At 43.1% G+C, this 22543-nt stretch overlaps 1 protein-coding gene across 1 annotated transcript in view; it reads right to left on the bottom strand.

Moving 5' to 3' along the window:
* SLCO1C1 (solute carrier organic anion transporter family member 1C1) overlaps positions 1-22543 on the bottom strand; it is a 34817-nt gene that overhangs the window by 9839 nt on the left and 2435 nt on the right. Inside the window, exons 2-10 of the mRNA XM_068141914.1 lie at positions 19567-19712; positions 14999-15140; positions 14087-14219; positions 13332-13453; positions 10782-10928; positions 8019-8117; positions 6954-7199; positions 5605-5769; positions 992-1187 (exon numbers count right to left, since the gene is read on the bottom strand). Coding sequence (XP_067998015.1) covers positions 992-1187; positions 5605-5769; positions 6954-7199; positions 8019-8117; positions 10782-10928; positions 13332-13453; positions 14087-14219; positions 14999-15140; positions 19567-19712 — 1396 coding nt within the window. The remainder of the gene's footprint in view (positions 1-991; positions 1188-5604; positions 5770-6953; positions 7200-8018; positions 8118-10781; positions 10929-13331; positions 13454-14086; positions 14220-14998; positions 15141-19566; positions 19713-22543) is intronic.

Raw genomic sequence — 22543 nt, 5'->3', positions numbered from 1 at the left:
CACATGTATGCAGCAGTGTAAATGCTTATTTCTCTGTTATCAAAAGATTTTTGTGACAGGTTGGACTTGATGATCTTTGAGATCTCTTCCAACCTTACTGATTCTATGATTCTATGATTTTCACACTATCACACCAACTACTGTGAGAGGGTAGCTACTTTATCAAGGGAGAGAGCTAACAATATCTGTTCATGCATTTTCTTGTCTTTTCTAAGATTTCAGTTATCTCAGGCCTGACACAGCTGCGTCAAAAACGTTTGGTAACTCCAGTGACAAAGAGGGAAGTGAGTTACTAATGTGAAATGCCTGCCATAGAAGTTAGGGAGGAAATGATTAGAATGAAATTCATCCAAACTGAGGGTCTGCTACCTTGCCCAACAGCTATTTGCTAACTTCAGGCTGACATTGCCAGCTGCTGAGGAATTCACCAGCAGAGCAGCTCCTGGGGCTGCTGTGGAGTCAATGATGGAAACTCTTCCCCGACCATGAGCTTTATAGAGCAATATCATGGGTGAAAGTGACCAAAAATTGCTAGCCTTGGGTGTATCTCATGGTTAACATTATGCCTAACTCATGGTTACTTCACAGATCCTTAAGGTTTGGGTTCAGAGGCTGTTAAATGCCATGGGGTTTTCAACATCACCAGAGGCAAGAAACAATTAATTGAATTTCACTTTCCCCACTGAGCTCCTCACATTTCCAGAAATCTCTAGGCTCAAAGGATGGGTCCCATGGTAATAACAATTAAAAAGTAATCAGAAAAATAATCTGCACTTCTGGCATAAACCCCTCTGGGCTGAAGGCAACAATCAGGAAAGGATTCTAACACAATGCCCACTGGAGCAGTTTCCAAGGCTTTGAAGGAGATTTCTGGGAAGTATATTTAGGTCAGTCATTCTCATTTCAAAAATATATACTTTGTGGAATTAAATGAGGAAAGAATTCACTTCACAATAGCACTTTATGCTGGAGTGTGCCCTTCCCAGCATACCCATGGTACGACACAGTCAGTCCAGCCACATCTGAATTCTCACAGCCCATTGCAAATAATGAGAGGAGCAAAAGGTAGCCAAAGAAAGATGATCCTAAGGAGAGTTTTGCAGCCCCTAAAACATTGATTCTAAATTTTTTCATGATGAGTCCTCCAGAGAATATGCCAAAAGCCACAGCAGGAATGTTGATAAGACCTGAAATCAAACAGAAAAATCTCTATTACTGACAGCCCCAGCTCCATGGACTATCCTCCTCAGCATCAATAAGATATTTGTCTGGATTTGGATTATCCCTTTAAAGGTGCTGGGACTGCTTTTAAATACTTGCTCCCAGAGAAATGTTTCCTTGCTAGTTCTTTGACAGAGAGATTATATAAAAATTTTAGATAATAGTCTTCCACTTTCTGAACCTAAGTGGTTTTCTCCACTGTTAATTTGTCAGCAGAATGATCATGGTAGTGTTAATTTAAATACTTTAAGTGCTATTTCTCTCATGAACTGTTCTGGGCTCAAAGAAGTTGCCTGGGGTATTGTGCTACTTAGTGCAACCAACACAGCCATATTGCCACTGCCCATTAGGGACTTTGGTATAGACCTTCCCTGTATACAAACTTTTATTCTCATATAGAAACTGTATGAGTAACAGCGTCCACTCTTTTGGGTTGGCCTACTCCAGTTTTCCAAAGCAGCTCCTCTTTTCCCCTTTTCCACTGGTGGAGCCCGAACTGCTCATTCCTAGAGAGCAAATTTGAGTTTGCCTACAGCATTTTTCTGTTTTCATTCAGCTATGAAACTGACTGTCCCCTAGAGGAGTCTCCAACAGGAAGAAAAACAGTGGTATGTCATTGTCTGTGTGTCCAGGTTGCAAGAGCAGAAAGATAGGTATACCCCATGGGCTCTCTTCTGTCAGACTTCAGACAATGACGTGGAAGAGCGCTGAAGGAAGCATGTAAAACTGGGTGACAATTAATCCTTACCTGGACAGTGTTGCTCAAAGCAGTGTCCATATTGATGGACATGAACAAGAAGACACAAAACCCTCCAACCATTCACTACATATGAAAAGTCAAGCAAGGTGCCCTGTGCTAGATTTCATTGATACTGCAAATTATTTTCCCAGCTCTTTCAGCCACTTCCAGCACATGAAATTCTTGCCTTTCACAGGGCTGTGTATGGGGTTTTCAGCTTTTAAATCATGCTGACACCTAGTGATGCTGAGCTTAGCAAGAGAACAAAAATCAAGCAAGCACCAGAGCATGCAAGCAATCATACAGCAGGTGAAGTGGCAGAGCTTTGTTCAGGAGACTGGAGATATTATGACAGAATTTCAAATGATTTAGTATAAAACAGTAATTTATGACATTAGAACCTAACCTGCCTGCTAGGAAGTGCACTGGGATCCTTTTAAAAAACTTTCTGGCTCACCTCAGTGTTTCATCCACCTGTACACATGGGAAGAAATATCAGTGCTTAGAAGGAATTCTAATAGGTAAGTTTGATGTTAGAAAAAGCCTGATCTTGTCTAGCAAACCCAGGAGTCAGTATCTTGGCTGAGCACATGAATACAGCTCAGTCACTGAGGAGGTTCAGGAAGCTTTACTGGGACAGCAGAACAAGAGGACACAGTCTCAGGCTGCACCAGGGGAGGTTTAGACTGGATGTTAGGAAGAAGTTCTATACAGAGAGAGTGATTGCCCATTGGAATTGTGCTACCCGGGGCAGTGGTGGAGTCACCATCATTGGAGGTGTTTAGGAGGAGACTTGATGTGGTGCTTGGTGCCATAGTTTAGTTGATTAGATGGTGTTGGATGATAGGTTGGACGTGATGACCTCAAAGGTCTCTTCCAACCTGGTCTATCCTATCCTATCCTATCCTATCCTATCCTATCCTATCCTATCCTATCCTATCCTATCCTATCCTATCCTATCCTATCCTATCCTATCCTATCTGAAAGTTGTACTGCAGGGGATATAGAAACAATATGTATAGAAGCAGCAGGGAATGTATGTTGTCAGTATGTACCTGGGTTTCCTGCTCTCTTTTTACTTGCAAGAAGAGACTGAGATTGAAACTGTGAGCTGTGTGATGCACCAGAAAGTACTCACACTGCCTGGTCATCCCTATACACCATTTTTGGTTCATGCCTGTCTCATAACCTTACAGGTAACTCCATTTCTTGACGCTGGCACCATGAGTGGGGGTGGGGAGCAAGTGGTATATTTAAAGAAAATTACAGTGGGAGCTATTTGACTTGCACATTCCTTGAGTTGCGACTACTCAAAAATATCTCTTAGGATCTCCAGCTGACCTTTTGTTTTTGTATATATGTGTGTGTATAGCGTTCCAAATTGCTCTGACAATTCTGATATCTATCAGAGAGATTGTGAAAGAAAAAAGAAATGGGAAAAAAAAGTAGGGAAAAGCAAACTGATATTGTTAGTTCTCATCAACCCTCAGCATTCATAACAAAGGTGGATTGGGAGGGAAAGGGAGTAAGAAACACCCCCTCACTGAATTGCAATGATGGTCCCCAGGATCCTTCCCTATCTAAGCTGTCACACATTCTCTGTTGGATGCAGTCCCTATGCTTCATAAAATCAAATGGATCTTAGTCCTCACTGGGTTTGCACATACCTGAAAGCTTAGTTCCAGAAAAATCTTTAAACACAATGAGAAGTACTGTACTGAATGTAGGGATTGTTTTCTGGACTTTCTCTGGCCATTGACTATGCTTGAAGATTTCTCCTTGCTTTCAGGAGTTCCATGCCAGGAAATTCCAGCTTCTGTCTTTAAGGAATTAACATAGCACAATGGATCAATACAGCTTTTCTGCATGTACACACCCCTGTTGCTGTGCAACTAATGCTGCTCTGAAATGAGGCAGTTCCCTCTGTGTTCAATAGATGTAAACCTCTTTGCTGTGTAATGCTATTGAATTGGGGACCCCAGGAACTGAACCCAAGCCTGTACACAGGCTTAGCAACTGGGCAGTGAAGTTCACCATCCTGATGACATCTCCAAAAATGTCCACCTCAGTACCCAAACGCAGAAGCAGTGCTTCTTTCTTACTCTATATGGGAGGGCTTTGGAGACTAACATCACAACAAAGAAAGACTCTTAGAGCAGAAATACCTTTTTTTTTCCCTTTTTCTTCAGCAGCATCACCCTGAGATAATGCTAGGTTTTTAACACATGTATTGTGTGATCCCTGCTATAGATATCTTTGACTTCCTTTTATTTCACACCAACCTCTTCAGATAGTGAGAGATCTCTGGCAATATCACAACTATTTTATGGTCAGTCCTTTAGCACTCAGTGAGTTGAAATACATGGGAAGCTAGCAAGACAACATATCTGCCTGATGACAAATTAAAGTATTTCAAAATTAAGTCTCTTTTTAATTATGCTCTTGTGTTGCACATACATTATTTTTCAAAGTTCTATTAAATTGGGAAATAATCTATCAAATGATGTAATCTTTTGCAGTGGCTCTTGCCTAGATAAACTCAGAGCTATCTAAGTACTGAAGCAGAAACAAAATAACTTACCTTCTGTAAGCTACTACTTAAAATCAGAGAAGAAATGTACCCTAAAAAAATTATAACTAGTTTTCTCCATACATATTTGCAAAATATTGCAAATTTGCAGATGACACCAAGTTAGGAGCAGATGTTAGTCAGTTAGAGGGCAGAAGGCTCTACACAGGGACCTCGACCGACTGGACAGATGGGGCGGAGTTCAATGGGATGGCATTCAACAAGTCCAAGTGCCAGGTGCTGCACTTTGGCCACAGCAACCCCATGCAGAGCTACAGGCTGGGGTCAGAGTAGCTGGAGAGCTGCCAGATAGAGAGGGACCTGGGGGTGCTGATTGACAGCTGCCTAAACATGAGCCAGCAGTGTGCCCAGGTGGCCAAGAGAGCCAATGGCATCCTGGCCTGCATTAGGAATAGTGTGGCCAGCAGGAGAAGGGAAATCATTGTGTCCCTGTACTCTGCTTTGGTTAGGCCGCACCTTGAGTACTGTGTCCAGTTCTGGGCCCCTCAGTTTAAGAAGGACATCGAAACACTTGAACGTGTCCAGAGAAGGGCAACAAGGCTGGGGAGAGGCCTTGACCACAAGCCCTATGAGGAGAGACTGAGGGAGCTGGGATTGTTTAGCCTGGAGAAGAGGAGGCTCAGGGGTGACCTCATTGCTCTCTACAACTACCTGAAAGGTGGTTGTGGCCGGGAAGGGGTTGGCCTCTTCTCCCAGGCAACCAGCACCAGAACAAGGGGACACAGTCTCAAGCTGCGCCAGGGGAGGTTTATGTTCGAGGTAAGGAGAAAGTTCTTCACCCAGAGAGAGTTGTTTGCCTTTGGAATGTGCTGCCCAGGGAGGTGGTGGAGTCACCATCCCTGGAGGTGTTCAAGAGGGGATTGGACATGGCACTTGGTGCCATGGTCTAGTCATGAGGTCTGTGGTGACAGGTTGGACTCGATGATCCTTGAGGCCTCTTCCAACCTTAATGATACTGTGATACTGTGATACTGTGATACTGTGATACTGTGATATGTATATGCCACTTTTAAAATGTCCATTTTTGAGATAGCAGAAGGAGATATAGCATTACCTATGACAAAATTAGTTTTTGAAGATGTTTGCCCATACTGTTGCTCAATATACTTTGGCTTGTATGTCACCATGCCAATTAAAGAATTGAACTGAATGATACTTGCACACAAATACAAAATGTAAACTGGATTCCCAAAGAGGCTCTTCAGTGATGGCAAGAAGTCTGCAAGACAAAACAGCAGAAATGACAACCAGGCCAGGAAGAGGAAAGCAACACTTTGCACCTTCAAAAGAAGGACTGCAGAACATTTCAGAAGGAATCCATGAAGCACCATGATGATCCTAAGAGCTACCCTATTTCTAGATAGGCAAGAAGCTGAACAGATTACTAAGAATCAATTTCCTAGAAGAGATATCTTGCTTCAATAATAAGCCAGCACTGACTTAATTTCTGAGTGTCCTCAGCAGCTACAGCATCCTTTAGCTTAATCTGGGAGCAGAGTGTGTTGAGCCCAGATATTAATGAGTTACAAATTCAAGTGTTGAGGAAAAATGTTTTGCAAAGTAGTGCCAAGGAAATGCATATGTGCAAAACTGTGCAAAAAAGCTTGTGCCCAAATCCTCCTAAAATAGTATATCTAGTCTGTACCCATCCTTATTCTCATCAGCTATTGTATGTGGGGTTTAAACAACTATCATTAAAGAAAAAAGTTTAGCAAAGCCAGACCTTCTATTTGACTGCTACTTTTGCAACAGTCCCTATCTCTGAACGACAAGGCCCCCTCCCTGGAGATGTTCAAGGCCAGCTTGGATGGGGCCTTGAGTAACCTGGTCTGGTTGAGAGGCATTGAGATGGCAAGGAGGATGGGTTAGATGATCTCTAAGGTCTCTTCCAGCCTAAGCCATTCTATGATTCTATGCTTCTATGATATCTCCTAGGCCACTAGCATTATTTTACAAATCTCATGTGAAGAAATTCTGCATGCAAGAGCAGGTCCAGAGAGCAAGGAACAGATCATGTTTGTGTAGAATGGAATGGAATGGAATGGAATGGAATGGAATGGAATGGAATGGAATGGAATGGAATGGAATGGAATGGAATAGAATAGAATAGAATAGAATAGAATAGAATAGAATAGAATAGAATAGAATAGAATCAACCAGGTTGGAAAAGACCTTTGAGATCATCAAGTCCAACCTATCACCCAACACCATCTAATCCACTAAACCATGGCACCAAGTGCCTCATCCAGTAGTTAGTTGTCTCATCCAGTAGTTAGTTGACACTTGAGTGAAAATAGTAATTCTGAGGTCACTAAAATATGGCCTTAGAGAGTGTAAAGTTTTAAAGTATAAAAGCTGGTGAGAGAAAGACTCAACAGTCAGAAAGAAACTCTAGTGGCTTGCCTTTTGCCATCTCAGTAATCTTCACTTGTTGCTGATAAAATTTGTGTTGGTCTTTGTTATCCTCAGTGATGAACTTTGATTGTTCAGAAGAGGTACTGGAGTCCTTTCTTCTCTCTGGGTTTGGAAGGTGCTTAGGCAGGAACCAGAAGGGGATGCCAGCCAGAACACTAATCACACCTGCTATCAAGTAACCTAGCCACCAGGCTCCCACCCACTGCACGTCCTTGTGAGTTATTGTTACACTGTCTGCAGAAAGTAAAAAACAAAATAAAACAAAACACCCAACCAAACCAAACCAACCAACCAAAGACAAAACAAAAGGAGAAACAAATAAATGGGTTTTGAGAAATGTTGAGGATAACAAGGAAGGTGATTTTGCAGGGACTTTTTCCAGAGAAATCCACCCCACCTTGCCAGGCTTAGCTGTACTGTGTGTCTGTCTCTGCTGGTGGTAGAATTGTGAGGAGGCACTAAGGGCATGCAGATCTCTGTTACACAGCAAACAGCCTTTTTCTGGCACCACGGGTTCCCCAGCTGTGTCACCTGCACATCACCAGAGAGGCTGCAAAGCCTAGGACATGGGGCAGTCCAGGTGGCCACACAATTGCTCCCAGTCAGGCTGTTCTGCACAAAAACGTCAGGAAAAAATGGAGTGGAAGGTTCCCTCAGGAGGAAGGCCATCAGGAGCCCTAGTAGCCACTGCAAGACCACTTTTCTAGGCAACGACAACATACTACAAAATGCACATACAGCTCTCAGTTGGATTCTGAGCCTCCTCCTGTGCCTGCTCTCCTCCAAGAGCCTTCTCACCATGGCATCTCCTGGGGGGCAGCAGCTGCAGAATTTCTGGGGCTAAGGAATAGGCACAGCTCCTACTTCCTCCATACCCATCCTTCTTAGCCACTGGTGCATGTGGCATGCATTGCTGTCACCTTTTTTGTTTCATAGAGAGTCTGCTCTACTGCTAGCCCCTTACACCTAGAAGAAAGCTAGGTAGTTTATGGCCAAAACCAGACATTTTGGAGCCTGACCAAACTTTTAAAATGTGAGCTTTCCCTGACTTACCCAGATCTACAAAGCCAATGTCAACATAAAGTTTGGCACACAGGGATCCTAGAAGAAAGCCAAATATTGGTCCTATAATCGCAACTGTCTGTACACAGCCTGCAACAGAACACAGGAAACTGTTAAGCTTCTGAGTTAAAAAGAGCAGTGGTTCTTGCTTCACCTATCAGCAAAGTATGGCATGTGATGGATAACAAATGATGAAGTCTTAAAATACTGAGACTTTGCTCTTTGGCACATTAGATAGACAAGTTAAAACATTTTCATGAAGGAAAGAGTCAGCAACAAGATTGCCCCCGCTTCAATGACATTTCACCTTTTTTATCATCCCATTAAAGAATGAAACTCAGCTCAAAATAAAATAAAAGTCAGGGAATTGAATGATCTAAACTTGGTAGCAGCACCAATTTGTGATTGCTAGCAACTCTTCAGCTGCCTAGATTAAGGTAACTGGAAATATCGATTACTTAACTGATTAAGTTATGCTGGGCTCTGAATAGGCTAAAAACAAAATCACTGCTTTGGTACTCAATATTATCATGTTGTAATACATCCTCAACCAAACTCTCAGGATACTTTGAGTTTTCAACATTGCCCTGGAAATCTGGTCTTGTACAGAAATTGATCTGGAAATCTCAGTCTTGTACAAAAAGAACCTGAGCTTTTGCTTTGTTGCCGTGCTGGAAACGTGATAAGACACTGTTGAGGAAGCCCTCTTTAGTAATATTTTAAGTAAATTTGCAGAGTTCTTCAGACATTGTTGAGGAGACAGCAATGAAAGGTGCTATGTTGGACATTATTCTTACCAACAAGAAAGGGCTGGTGGAGAATCTGAAACTCAAGGGTGACCTTGGCTGCAGTGACCACAAAGTGGTGGAGTTCAGGATTTTCAGGGCAGCAAGGAAAGTGTGCAGCAAGCTTACTACCCTAGACTTCAAAAGGGCAGGCTTTGGCCTCTTAGAGCTCTCCACTGGGAGTAACATGGCATAAAGCACTGAAGGAAAGAGGGACCCAAGAAAGTTGGTTAATATGCAAGGATAATTTTCTCCAAGACCAGGAGACGTGTGTCCTAACAAAGAGGAAGCCAGGCAAAAGTGCCTAGCAGCCTGCATGGATGAAAAAGGCACACCTGGACATGCTTTGCCAAAAGAAGGAAGCCTACAGAGGGTTGAAGCAAGGACAGGTGTGCTGGCAGGTGTACAGAGAGGTTGTCCAACTAGCCAGAGAGCAGGTCAGGAAAACAAAAACCCATATAAAATTAAATTTGGCCAAGGACATCAAGGGTAACAAGAAAAGCTTCTGTAGGTGGGCCCTCTCCAGAAGGAAACAAGATAAGGAGAATGCTGAGGTATTGAACAATCTTTTTTGCCTCAGTCTTCACTGGCAAGGGCTCTAACCACACTGCCCAAGTTACAGAAGGCACAAGCAGGAACTGGGAAAATGAAGTCTCCCACTGTAAATGAAGATCAGATTTGAGACTACCTGACACGCTGGAGGGAAGGGACGGCATCTGTAGAGGGACCTGAAGAGGTGGGCGAGTGCCAATCTCATGAAGTTCAACAAAGCCAGTGCAAGGTCCTGCATCTGGGGCAGGGCAGTCCCAAGCACTGATACAAGCTTGGTGGAGAATGGATAGAGAGCAGTTCTGAGCAGAAGGACTTGATAGTTGATGGTTGATAAGAAGCTCAATAGGAGTTGGCAATGTGCACTTGCAGATCAGAAAGCCAACCAAATCCTGGGCTGCACAAAAAGAATTACAGCCAGCAGGTTGAGGGAGGTGAGCCTCCCACCCTCTGCTCTGCTTTTGTAATACCCCATCTTGAGTACTGTGTCCATCTCTGGATCCCCCATCACAAGAATCCATAAAAGTGCTGGTATGGGTCCAGAGAAGGGCCAGGGAGACAGAGAGCTATAGCATGTTTCCTATGAAGACAGACTGAGAGAGCTAAGGTTGTTCAGCATAAAGAAGAGGAGGCTCTGGGGAGAACTTACAGCAGCTTTCCAGTATTTGAAGGGTGTCTAACTGATAGCTGGAGGGAAACTTGTGCAAAGGCATGTAGTGATAGGATGAGGGGCAATGGCTTCAAACTGGAAATAGCCATATTTAGATTAGAAATTAGGAAGAAATTCTTCACCATGAGGATGGTGAAACACTGGAACAGGTTGCCCAGAGAAGCTGTGGAAGCTCCAGCCCTGGATGTACTCAAGGCAGGTTGGTCAGGGCCTTCAATAACTTGGTCTAAGTAGGAGATGACCCTGCCAACAGTATGTGTTTGGAACTAGATGGTCTTTAACGTTCCTTCCAACCCAAACTATTCTATGATTCTGTAACAAAACCCCAGTGACACCATTGTTTTAAAGCTTCAGCACTATTGCTTACAGTTCCACCTGAATCTGGAGGGAATGTTTCTAGTTCCTACTGAAATTCTATTTGAAGTACTTAAGGCAGTACATATTTTCTATCACTTCCCAAAGAACTGAATGTGCACAGAGGCTCAGCAGTCTACGTCCAGAAGAATTAGGAAGATTAGGGTAGCAGCAGGAACCTAAGGTCAAATTCTTTCCTCAAATTAAGATAATGGAACTGTACTGGTGTAATTAAAGGGGAACTCAGTCCCTTGAGTGTACATAACTTTTAAATAAACTTCAATATTTGAAATTGTGCAAACAAAACAATCAGGGCAAGTTAACAACACTCATTCCACTATTTAGGAAGACTCAATGTCCTTCAGGGAAAAGAATAATACAAAGATTTTTTTTTACCAATGTATAAGGCAGCATTTTCTTCAATGGCATAGTCATCAATGTATGTAATTCCCAGGGGCTGGATAGGAGTTTCACCAATTCCACGCAAAAGATTTCCCAGCAAAACATAGATCCACATGGAAGAACCTGCTTCTTTTTCACATCCTACAAGCATCACAAGAGAGCAGCAATGATGTGCTTTTAACAACTTATTTGGCATTAAATATGCAGGACTTTTATAAACACTCATAATATGGGAAAAACAGTATGAAAACTTGTTTTTTTGTTGTGGTTGGTTGGTTTGTTTGTTTGTTTTCCCTGTGGGGATGGCAACTTTAACCCAAGCAGCTTGATGTGGGCACATGATTAAGCATGAGCTGATTGAGATATTAGAATGTGGTCAATTTAATGATTTTGTAACCACTTTTTCAATTCCATCTTGTCAAACCCAGGATCTTCCCTAAAGGAAAGAGATAGGAAATGTAGATAGAATAGAATAGAATGGAATGGAATGGAATGGAATGGAATGGAATGGAATGGAATGGAATGGAATGGAATAGAATAGAATAGAATGGAATAGAATGGAATAGACCAGGTTGGAAGAGACCTTCAAGATCATCGCGTCCAACCTGTGATAGTGAGCACTGCCAGCCACACTTATTCCACAGGTTAGAGGATGCAAATACACACATATTTTGTGACACAGAGAAGGTTTGATTTGCTCATCCATTATTCATGCCTGGGTACCAGGGAGGAAGGTTTCTTGCCCACAAAGAGCTCAAGACAGCTTTGTTGTGTGCAAAATGGGGTCAGCGAGCAGGGAGAGAAACAAGAAGGGGGTCTGCAGGCAGGGAGACTGAAGTGGCTATCTCCAGTGTGCTGAGACCTGTTTCCCATCATAGGCACATTTCCCAGCATAGAGAAGACAGTGACTTTCCAAGTTTCCCAAGGGAAATTGATCTTTCCACAAGCCCACTAAGCTGCAGAAAGTTACTGGAGAAGACAGAGAGGCTGGAAGAAAGGCTGCAGCCTGAAAAAATTCTCTTGGCATTGGGCAGTGCCAGTTGAACATTTATTTCTTCATTGCTTTGCCTCAGCCAGTTTCATTATTTTTTTTTTCATTCTAATAAACTATTGTGTGAGAGTTTGGGAGCCTTTTCATGTATTTTAGTGTGCATATACAAGAGAAAATGAAGGGAAGGGAAGGGAAGGGAAGGGAAGGGAAGGGAAGGGAAGGGAAGGGAAGGGAAGGGAAGGGAAGGGAAGGGAAGGGAAGGGAAGGGAAGGGAAGGGAAGGGAAGGGAAGGGAAGGGAAGGGAAGGGAAGGGAAGGGAAGGGAAGGGAAGGGAAGGGAAGGGAAGGGAAGGGAAGGGAGACTCGAGGAGAGGAGAAGAGGAGACTCGAGGAGAGGAGACTCGAGGAGAGGAGACTCGAGGAGAGGAGACTCGAGGAGACTCGAGGAGACTCGAGGAGAGGAGACTCGAGGAGAGGAGACTCGAGGAGAGGAGACTCGAGGAGAGGAGAGGAGAGGAGAGGAGAGGAGAGGAGAGGAGAGGAGAGGAGAGGAGAGGAGAGGAGAGGAGAGGAGAGGAGAGGAGAGGAGAGGAGAGGAGAGGAGAGGAGAGGAGAGGAGAGGAGAGGAGAGGAGAGGAGAGGAGAAGAGAGGAGACTCGAGGAGAGGAGACTCGAGGAGAGGAGACTCGAGGAGAGGAGACTCGAGGAGAGGAGACTCGAGGAGAGGAGAGGAGACTCGAGGAGAGGAGACTCGAGGAGAGGAGACTCGAGGAGACTCGAGGAGAGGAGAGGAGACTCGAGGAGACTCGAGGAGACTCGAGGAGAGGAGACTCGAGGAGACTCGAGGAGAGGAGACTCGAGGAGAGGAGACTCGAGGAGAGGAGAGGAGAGGAGAGGAGAGGAGACTCGAGGAGAGGAGAGGAGACTCGAGGAGAGGAGAGGAGACTCGAGGAGAGGAGACTCGAGGAGAGGAGACTCGAGGAGAGGAGACTCGAGGAGAGGAGAGGAGAGGAGAGGAGAGGAGAGGAGAGGAGAGGAGAGGAGAGGAGAGGAGAGGAGAGGAGAGGAGAGGAGAGGAGACTCGAGGAGAGGAGACTCGAGGAGAGGAGAGGAGACTCGAGGAGAGGAGAGGAGAGGAGACTCGAGGAGAGGAGAGGAGAGGAGAGGAGAGGAGACTCGAGGAGACTCGAGGAGACTCAAGGAGACTCGAGGAGACTCGAGGAGACTCAAGGAGACTCGAGGAGAGGAGAGGAGAGGAGAGGAGAGGAGAGGAGAGGAGAGGAGAGGAGAGGAGAGGAGAGGAGAGGAGAGGAGAGGAGAGGAGAGGAGAGGAGAGGAGAGGAGAGGAGAGGAGAGGAGAGGAGAGGAGAGGAGAGGAGAGGAGAGGAGAGGAGAGGAGAGGAGAGGAGAGGAGAGGAGAGGAGAGGAGAGGAGAGGAGAGGAGAGGAGGAGAGAATTAATCAGGCTGGAAGAGATCTTTGAGGTCATTGAGTCCAACCTATCACCAAACACTATCTAATCAACTAAACCATGTTTGACAGAGATCATTCTCACCTGCATTTATTTTTGCTTGAGACTTTTCCAGGGATGAGAGTGGAGTTTGGCTTTTATCCTGCAGACATGGAGAGATGCTAGCGGTGGAATTGATGGTGGAAGTGAATCTCTCATATCGATACCTATTTGTAAACCAAAGTTGCTTTTTACCATCCCAACTTACAGGAAAAAAGCAAACACATCTGTTACCATCATGGAAGATAGGCCCATGACACCCAAAAGCAAATTTCACCTGCATCCAGTGTTGCCAGTGGTGCTTTACAGGGGGAAATGGAACTCAGTTTATATTGCAGTAGTATATAAAAAATGTACTCTCAGTTCTCTTTGTGTCACAGTGATTCATTCCAGTTAAATAGGCACTTTGCTCTGCTATGATGCATGAATCTGTATAAAGACATTATCAGACACATCCCCTGGCTGTGTTTGATACTCAGATTGTCTTCCTGAGTTTAGTCATCACTTTGTCTTTGAAGCTTCAACAGTTCTTAAACCATTTCAAAATGTGTCTGATCAAGATCATAGGTTAATAAAAGGATAAAGTGATTACAACTAAGAACATTCTGTATGTTTAATTACTTGCTCTGTGGTAATAAATCTTTTCACACAGACATACACACACAAACATGAAATTGAGTAGCCACATACACGTATGCCTATTTCTACAGGCATCCTCACTATCAATGCCTCAATATTTCAGTGAGCCAAGGTTCAGTGTGCATAGCCCAGGTACAAAACACTGATCACTTTGCACTTACCGTCCCATGAAGAACTGGGGCATGGCAATTAGGAATGTTCCAGCTGACATAATTAAGCAGCCTGCTCCAATTATTCTTGGCCTGTGAAGCTTCGCTCCAAAGTAGCTTACGAGAATTATGATTAGGAGGTTCCCTTTGAGAATGCGAAAGGAAAACTGAGTTTTATGGCTTGTTGATAAGAGATCCCTTAAAATAATGATTTCTAGTGTGTGGTACAGGAAGCTATTTGAGGGGGAGAGGACTGATCATGTGGGGTTGGTGTTTCTCCCTCTTTCCAGGCTTTCTTACATGGCCTCAGTGTCTTGCATGAAAAGAAAACTATAAACTTTTGGGTAAGAAGCTGGAAAAGAGGAGAGCTGTGACAGATGAAGCTAACAAATAACCAGGGAAGCAGAAAAAGAGGGAATCAAATATAGCTGTATACACTGAGGCTCAGATTTCATTCTCACAAATTCCACAATCCACTGAACACCCATAAAATAAATTCAGTAATCTGAAATCATAAGAGAGAATGTCCCACTGGAAACCTTAGTGCAAGAAGGAAGAGGATGGGGGGGACAATGAATGTAGATTACAGAAGTTTGTACTCCTGTGATTTATTAATGACAAAGGGTAAATGCTTGTGGGGGAGGTGGATTGCTGTCAGAAGGAGAAAGAAAGCAGAAATATGTGCAGTTTGAATCACAAAAGATTTAGGACTACATTGAATTGCTTGGATTATCAACCCTGTCCTATCCAATGTAATCATACTGACAGTCATGCTGATTTTTAGGAGGTGAATTTTGCTCCATTTTAATAGTTCAAGGAGCTTCATACAATCATTTTTCACAATAAATTGCATCACTTAAAAAAACCAACCAAACTAAAACCCCCACCCATCAACAGCCAAAAATAGGTTTCTACAGCACATACCAATTTCAAAACTGCCATCAATAATGCCAACCAAAGAGGAAGGGATATCAAATCTTCTTTCTATTTGTGTGATAGTACTTTTTAGGTAACTTCCTGACAGTGCTTTAGCAAAATAGACAAAAGACAATGCACCAAGGAATATCTGTGAAAGAAATTGACAATGATTAAAATCAGGCAGTACAAAAGGCCTCCATGAATTATTTCAAGACACTTTTTGTTTTCTTCCCACCTCTTCTTTTCTCAAATAACTTTGTCAATATTTATCCTACTTTTCATAAACTGCTAGATTGTCAGGATTTGTCCTTTTCTTAATAATGGTATCAACTGAACTTGCTACCAGACACCTCTGATTGCAGGTAGATACCCAAGCTGCCGATGCTCTGAAAGATACAGAGACATATATCACTTCCCTGATCTCTCTTAGGAGAGGGTATCGCACATAATAACAATAAAGGTAAGTGTTAAGTATGGGAAGGTGACTTATTTGGGCTTTTCTTGAGTATAGGCTTTTGCAACCACAGAATGATAGAATGACAGGGTTTGGAAGGGACCTCTGGACATCATCTAGTCTTAGTCCCCCTGCTAGAGCAGGTTCATCTAGAGCATGTTGCAAGGATGGTGTCCAGCTAGGTTTTGAACAGCTCCAGAGGCAGAGATTCCACCACCTCTCTGGGCAGCCTGTTCCAGTGCTCAAACACCCTCAAAGAATTTCCTCCTCATTTTTAGATGAAACTTCCTATGTATAAGTTTGTGCCTATTACTTCTTGCCCTGTCGCTGAGCACCACTGAAAAAAGACTGGCCCCATTCTCCTGACACCCAGCCTTGAAGCATAGATAACATCCCCCTCCCCACCCACCAGCCTTCTCTTCCCTAGGCTAAAAAGTCCTAAGCCACTCAGCCTTTCTTTATAAGAGAGATGTTCTAGTCCCCTAATCATGTTCACAGACCTTTGCTGTATCCTCTCAAGTAGTTCTCTTGACCTTCTTGAACAGGACATAATACTCCAAATGAGGCCTCACCAGGACAGAGTAGAGGGGGAGGAGAACCTCTCTCAGCCTGCTCACCACTCTTCTCAATGCACTCCAGGATGCCATTGGAAACAAGGGCACATTGCTGGCTCATGGTCATCTTGTTGTCCACCAGGGCCCCCAGTTTTTTTTTTTCCACAGAGCTCCTTTCCAGCAGGTTAGCCTCTAACCTGTACTGATACATGGGGTTATTCCCCTCAAGGTGCCCCACAATTGCATTTGTTGAACTTCATAAGGGTACTCTCTCCCCAACTGTCCTGCGTGTCCAGGTCATGCTGGATGACAGCACAGCCTTCTGGTGTGTCAGCCACCTCTACCAGTTTTATGTCATCAGCAAACTTGCTGAGAGTGCACTCTGACTCTTCATCCAGGTCGTTGATGACTATAGCTGGGGTTCAGAGTCCTCTTCTGGTCAGCTGTTCCCACTGAAACCCAGGGTGGACAGGAGGAAGAAGTCTTTGCACTGCACTTTTCTGGGGAGCAATATTTCTGCGTTTTGGTACTGCAAATATGTGGACTGAATCCCTTTGATACAAAAATTGAAGAGGAAGATGTGCTCCTGAAGGGTGTTACATTCACTTCACCAGCCAATGGCTCTTCAGTCTTCAGACAAGACTAGGGCTGGTTTGAAGTACCTTGAAATGCTTACAGTGGGAGTGTAGGGTCCTTAGCACCAACTGTTTCACTCCTGCACAGTTTGCCTTCACTGGTTGTAGCCTTATGGAGTTTAAGAGCTCCAGGGGTATTCACACATTGTGCAACTTGTCATGGAAACCACATTACTTTCTCCCTTCAGATATAGGTTGTGTGGACTGAATATATAGAGATGCTCTTTGTAAAAGGTGTGAAAAAGACAACCAAACTTAAACATAAATTAAAACTTGCAGTAACCTTTCATATAAAAAAGAGTTCTGGGCCCCTCAGTTCAACAAGGACAGGGAAGTGCTTGAAAGAGTCCAGTGCGGAACCACAAAGATGATGAAGGGACTGGAAGATGTCCCTTGTGAGGAAAGGCTGAGGGAGCTGGGGCTCTTCAGCTTGGAGAAGAGGAGACTAAGGGGTGACCTCATTAATGTTTATAAATATGTAAAGGGTGACTGCTAAGAGGATGGAGACAAGCTCTGCTCAGTGATGCCCAGTGACAGAACAAGGGGCAATGGGTGGAAGGTGAGGCATAGGAAGTTCCACGGTACTTTTTCACTGTGAAGGTGACGACACTGGAACAGGCTGCCCAGGGAGCTTGTGGAGTCTCTCTCTCTGGAGATATTAAAAACCTGCCTGGATGTGTTCCTCTGTGATCTGCTCTAGGTGATCCTGCTCTGGCAGGGGGTTGGACTAGATGATCTTGCAAAGTTCCTTCCAGCCTGGAACATTCTGTGATTCTGTGAGATCTAGACCTTTGCCCTGCTCCTTAGGCCTGGTCTTGGAGGAATCATGCTTCCGGTAAACAGGTGCTCTGAAGTACTCACCGCCCATAGAATAGTCCTTACAACACATTGTGTGACAAAGCACATTGGTAATACCCCTGGCATCACTGCTGCACTCAAATTCTCATGTTAACCTTCAAATATATCCCTGTGTTACATTCAACACACTTCATCCTGTGCTGGTTATTGCTCCTTCAGAAACACTTGTGGGGAAATAAATGATATCTGGGTCTCATTTCCCACAGTGAGGGCTCCCAAAGAGCACTTTAGTAAAGATATTGCCATAATATTTTGTATTTTATTGTGTGGTTACTTTCTTGGATTTAAAACATCAATGTGAATGCAAATATGGGTGGGTTTTCCCTGAAAAATTAATAGGTCAGGCTAGAACTTCATATCTCTCTCTCTCTTTGGCACACATTTGTCTGCTGGGTTTCCAGTTGTCCCAGGAAGGAGATGAAGACCACATGCAACAGTGGGAAAAGCACTCAAAATTTAGAGCAGAGACAGAAAGGTGCACATGATTTAAGGTTCTTCTCTGATTTGTTAATGACAGTGAGTAAATACATCACTACATCTTTCTCTTTCATAATGGCAATTTCAACACAAAAGATGACTGATAATTGGTAAAACCAATCTGCTGAATCTGCTTATTGTTTTGGAAGTATGTTACACAAATACAGATCTGAAGCAGATAGTTTTTTTGTGACTTAGAAGTACCTTTAATAATTTCATACTTTCTCATCAAGACATAACCCAAAATGAAGAAATATTAGTTCAGGAAAAAACCCAGAAATAAAGAGATTTTCTAAGTCTGTATTGGAATAGGTTAATTTTTTTGTGTTTGGGGTCCCAGATGACACAGATTGTTTTGAACAGAAATTCAGCTGAAATGTTATTGTTTCTCTGGTTTGGAACCAATAAGCTGATTTCTGACCAGCCAATCTGTGACTGAAGGCACAATTCAATGAGAGTGCCAGGTTATTGTTGCAGCAAATGGAGGGACAATGATAGAATTACTATTACACTACAAGTTTAATTACTACAACTCATCTTCTGTTTGACAACAGAAGTCCATTTCTGGGCCTTTTCAAGATCAGGCTAAAGGAAGGAGAATATTCAGGAATCTAAATATTTTTTATGGCAGTCATCAGACTCAATGTCCCAATATCTTAACTGTATTTTATAATTTATAGGCTTCAGATCAACTGCAGCTGGAGTCATTGATTGTATTGGGAGCTGGATTAGTATCTGAAAGTAGATGTGTGTGTGTGAAAGAGAGAAAGGCAACAGAAATAGACTGTGCAACATGAAAGAAGTGGGCAAGGCCAAAGATTCACTTTCTGTATAACTCAGGTCACCTCACCTCACGTTGTGTGGTGATTTATTGAAATCTCACCCAAGACAGTGTCAGCATTTTGCAGCCTGGCTTGGGACAACAGGTAGAGATAGTAGGCAAACCACCATATTGCCTCCTGTACCATAGTACCCCATACAGGGAGGAATGATCCTCCAAGATGCAGTGGTCCTACCATCAGGTAGCTACATTACAAGGCTTAAAGCAAGGAGCTTCCATTGCCTTGAAGAAGTACTTACGGGCGAGACAAATGCAGGTACAGCAGTGATACTTCTGCAGTTTCATTTAAGAGTAATTTCAAATCCAGAACATTACAACACTACTTTAATAATAAAGGATTTAAAACATGGGGCTCATAATGCAAATATTAGTTTTCAGAGCCCAGAAGACTACCATGGCTACAATCTTAGAAAGAGCAATCTGTACTAATAGCTGCCTGTGGTACCTCTTTGCTGATACTCTATTCTCAACTTCAGGAAAATAGGGTGGGTATACTGACCTTTCAGAATGATAAACCTCAACCAGTATGTTATACTTGAACACTGGCAAATGTTAGGCAAATGCAGATCAGAAGCAAACATTCTTTGTGGCTTAAAAATACCTTTAATAATATATTTCTATATCCTTCCTCACCAAGACACATTCAGAACTAAAAAAGGGATAGTATACCAAAAAAACAAACCCCAAAACAAACAAACAAACAAACAAGAGTTTTTCTAAGTCCCTATTGGAATATTCAAAGACTCTTACTCTACCTTTATCCCTCCACAACACGATTGTTTTCCCTTGGATGCAGAAGATTCAGATTTGAATGAAGATCGGTCAACCGGCAGGACCGTGTTGTATGAGAAAAACTGAGTATTTTCTTTTGATGAGCTCTCCATGATGGTATCCCTTGCCTCTAAAACAGAAAACAAAACATGGAGAACATTTTAAAAGGGCATCCTATTAGCTCAGCCTCAAAAGCTTGTCATGTGACAGCAACACCCTGCTGTACTGTTTTCCCTACAAGAGCAATTATCAAACTTTACAACAGAATCTGACTAGAGCACTGGATGTTTAATTATGGAAATATGTGATCCACTTGCCTATAATAATGAAGATTAAATCATACTCAGCAAAGAGCAATCAGCTGTCATCAATGTGATTTCATTGAGTATTTGACCAAGCACTGCTGGCAGACAAAATGAGGCTTTTGTTAACATTTTAAACACTTCTGGAGTCTATATGTAAGCTCATGTTTCTAGATGTAACCATGCCTGCAGAGATTTCTCAGAGCTGATCTCTGAATTTCCCATATATCTAGGACATTAAGTAATTAGATCAAAGGAAACTAGCCCAGTTAATGAGGAGCTTGAATTGTTTTAGATTGAAACATTAGCTCTAATCGTCTGAGGTTAGCTAATGAGTTACACAAGAATAAAGAGGTTTAGTTCCCTTCACCATTTTAGACAGAGCCTTAGGGCTCACTGATCAATTGTCACAGGAAAAATGTGAGTTTGCCTCTTTGCAGGTAAACACAAAGAAGTAAAGAAAACCTAAATACTACACTTTGAGAACAAAAGATACCAGTAATTCTTAAATCTCTACTAACATACTGCAGTACTTTGTCCTTAATTTAAATCTCTAAATCAGATCTGAGAATATTTATGAAATCAGCTTCTGTGTTCACTTTTAAGCAGCACCATGTTTTAGGGAACTGCTGGCTGAAGATATGAATAGGAGAAATTCCTATTCTTTGATGTTTGTCTCAACTCACAGATCTTCATAAGTTAAAAATATATATGGTTTTGTGTGTATGCACATACATGTGCCTTCATTGCTTCCCAAGAGACTCTTGGGCTTCTGGAAATGTCAGTGAAAAGAAGGAAAGTATTTCTGGACGCTAAGATTTGCTCGTGCAAATACGTGCCTCGCTCGGCTCTGCTCATACACAGACAAGGCAAAAAGCCTGTGGCTGTAGTACCAACATTTTCACATCACATTAGATGAAATAAGAGCTGCTGAATGCATCTAAGAGAAACCTTTGCACCTGACACCACCCTGAGAGGGCACTAATGCACTTTCCTGTCAGCACTAATGAGTGTACAGGTGGTTTAAAATACAAGACAGGAATGGTTGTGCTCGCTGTAGAAAACTCGCAGGAAGCCTGTTCCTGCTCAGCTTTAGACTGTCTTGTGATCCTGGGAAAAGTTGCATTGTCCCTCTGTGCCCTGCTTCCAAACTTGTACAATGGGGAATGACAGCATGCATCTTACAGCACTCACATAAGGATAAACTCATTCAAACTTGTGAACACAGGCATGACCCTCACATAAAGGCATGCTGCTCTCTAAGTGTATCAAATAGCCTTCAGCTTAAGCTTTGAAATACTCTGCCTAATAGAACTATACTGGTCTAGGAATGAAGAAAACAAATAATTGAAAAGTGAAAACATCTGATGCACAGCTGAGTGAATTGTCCTTTTCTCTGAGCAAAGCAACATCTATCTAGAGAAGGTCCAGCAGAAGAGCAGGGGGCCTGTACATCCTCCTTAACTGCACCCCACAGACAGTATTGACAAAAGAGAAAAAGAAGCACAGTGTGGAGATGTGGAGATGTGAAGGCAGAATATGACTAACAATGCTTGACAGCAGCACACTGGTGCAATTCTCAGATGGAGAGCAGAGTTTAAACAAAACTTGCACTCAGCAGTATAAAAAAACTGTTGTAAGAATTATTGACATTTATTATCTGAGCTAGGATGTCAAATGGACCTGTGCTAGGAAGGACTGACAGCCATACAACTCTGGCAGGCTCAGTTGTTCCTGTGGTAGCTTTAATGAGGTCAGTAGGTTTCAGGCCTGGAGCAACTTGCAACCATATATCTCAGGGCATCACTTCAGCTACCCTGACAATGCCTCTGAGGGAAATTCTCACCAAAAGACAGAGAGCAGCGCAGCGTGCCCAGTGGTACCACAGTCTGCTGTAAAATTAGCTTTAATCTTTCCTCTTTTGTACAACCAGCATAAATATGAGTGTTTCAAAACCAAAATGGCCCTGTGCCACTCCAACACATTTTGGCTCTGCTGGTATTATACTGGGAGTGTTTGTAATACACTGCCAGCTGCATTGGGAGGTCAGGCATTACTCTGATTTTATCCAAGCAGATACCTGACTTGTAAGGATGGTCTGTTACTGACTTGGGTAAAGTGATAGTCTATGGTTTTTGCCCTGTCTTGGATACCACATTTCCACAGTGCTGTGAAACATGAGGACAGCTCTTCCTTCCCAGGTGTGGCAGGAATGCCAGGAAAACATAGCTCTAGAGTCATAGCATTGGTCAGGTTGGAAAAGACATCTGTTAACCTAGTGCTGCCAGGTCACCACTAAATCATGGTCCTAAGTGCCACACCTACACATCTTTGAAACACCTCCAGGGATGGTGACTAACCACTTCCTTGGGCAGCCTATTCCAGTGCTTGGCAAACCTTTCATTGAAGAAATTTTTAACTCATACCCCATCTATACCTCCCCTGCTGAAACTTGAGACTGTTTCCTCTTCTCCTGTCTCTTGCTACTTGAGAGAAGAGACTGATATCCACCTTGTTGCAACCTGCTTTCCAGTAGTTGTAGAGAGTAATAAGGCCTTGCCACCACTTCTTTTTCTCCAGAATAAACAATACCAGTTCCCTCAGCCACTCCTCATAAGACTTGTGCTCTGGACCCTTCATGAGCTTCATTGCCTTTGTT

This window comes from Melanerpes formicivorus, unplaced genomic scaffold, assembly GCF_026170545.1.
Source record: "Melanerpes formicivorus ecotype bairdi unplaced genomic scaffold, bMelFor1.0.p_v2 SCAF_8, whole genome shotgun sequence".
Lineage (NCBI taxonomy): Eukaryota > Metazoa > Chordata > Aves > Piciformes > Picidae > Melanerpes > Melanerpes formicivorus.
This window is presented reverse-complemented; position numbering and strand designations above follow the sequence as displayed.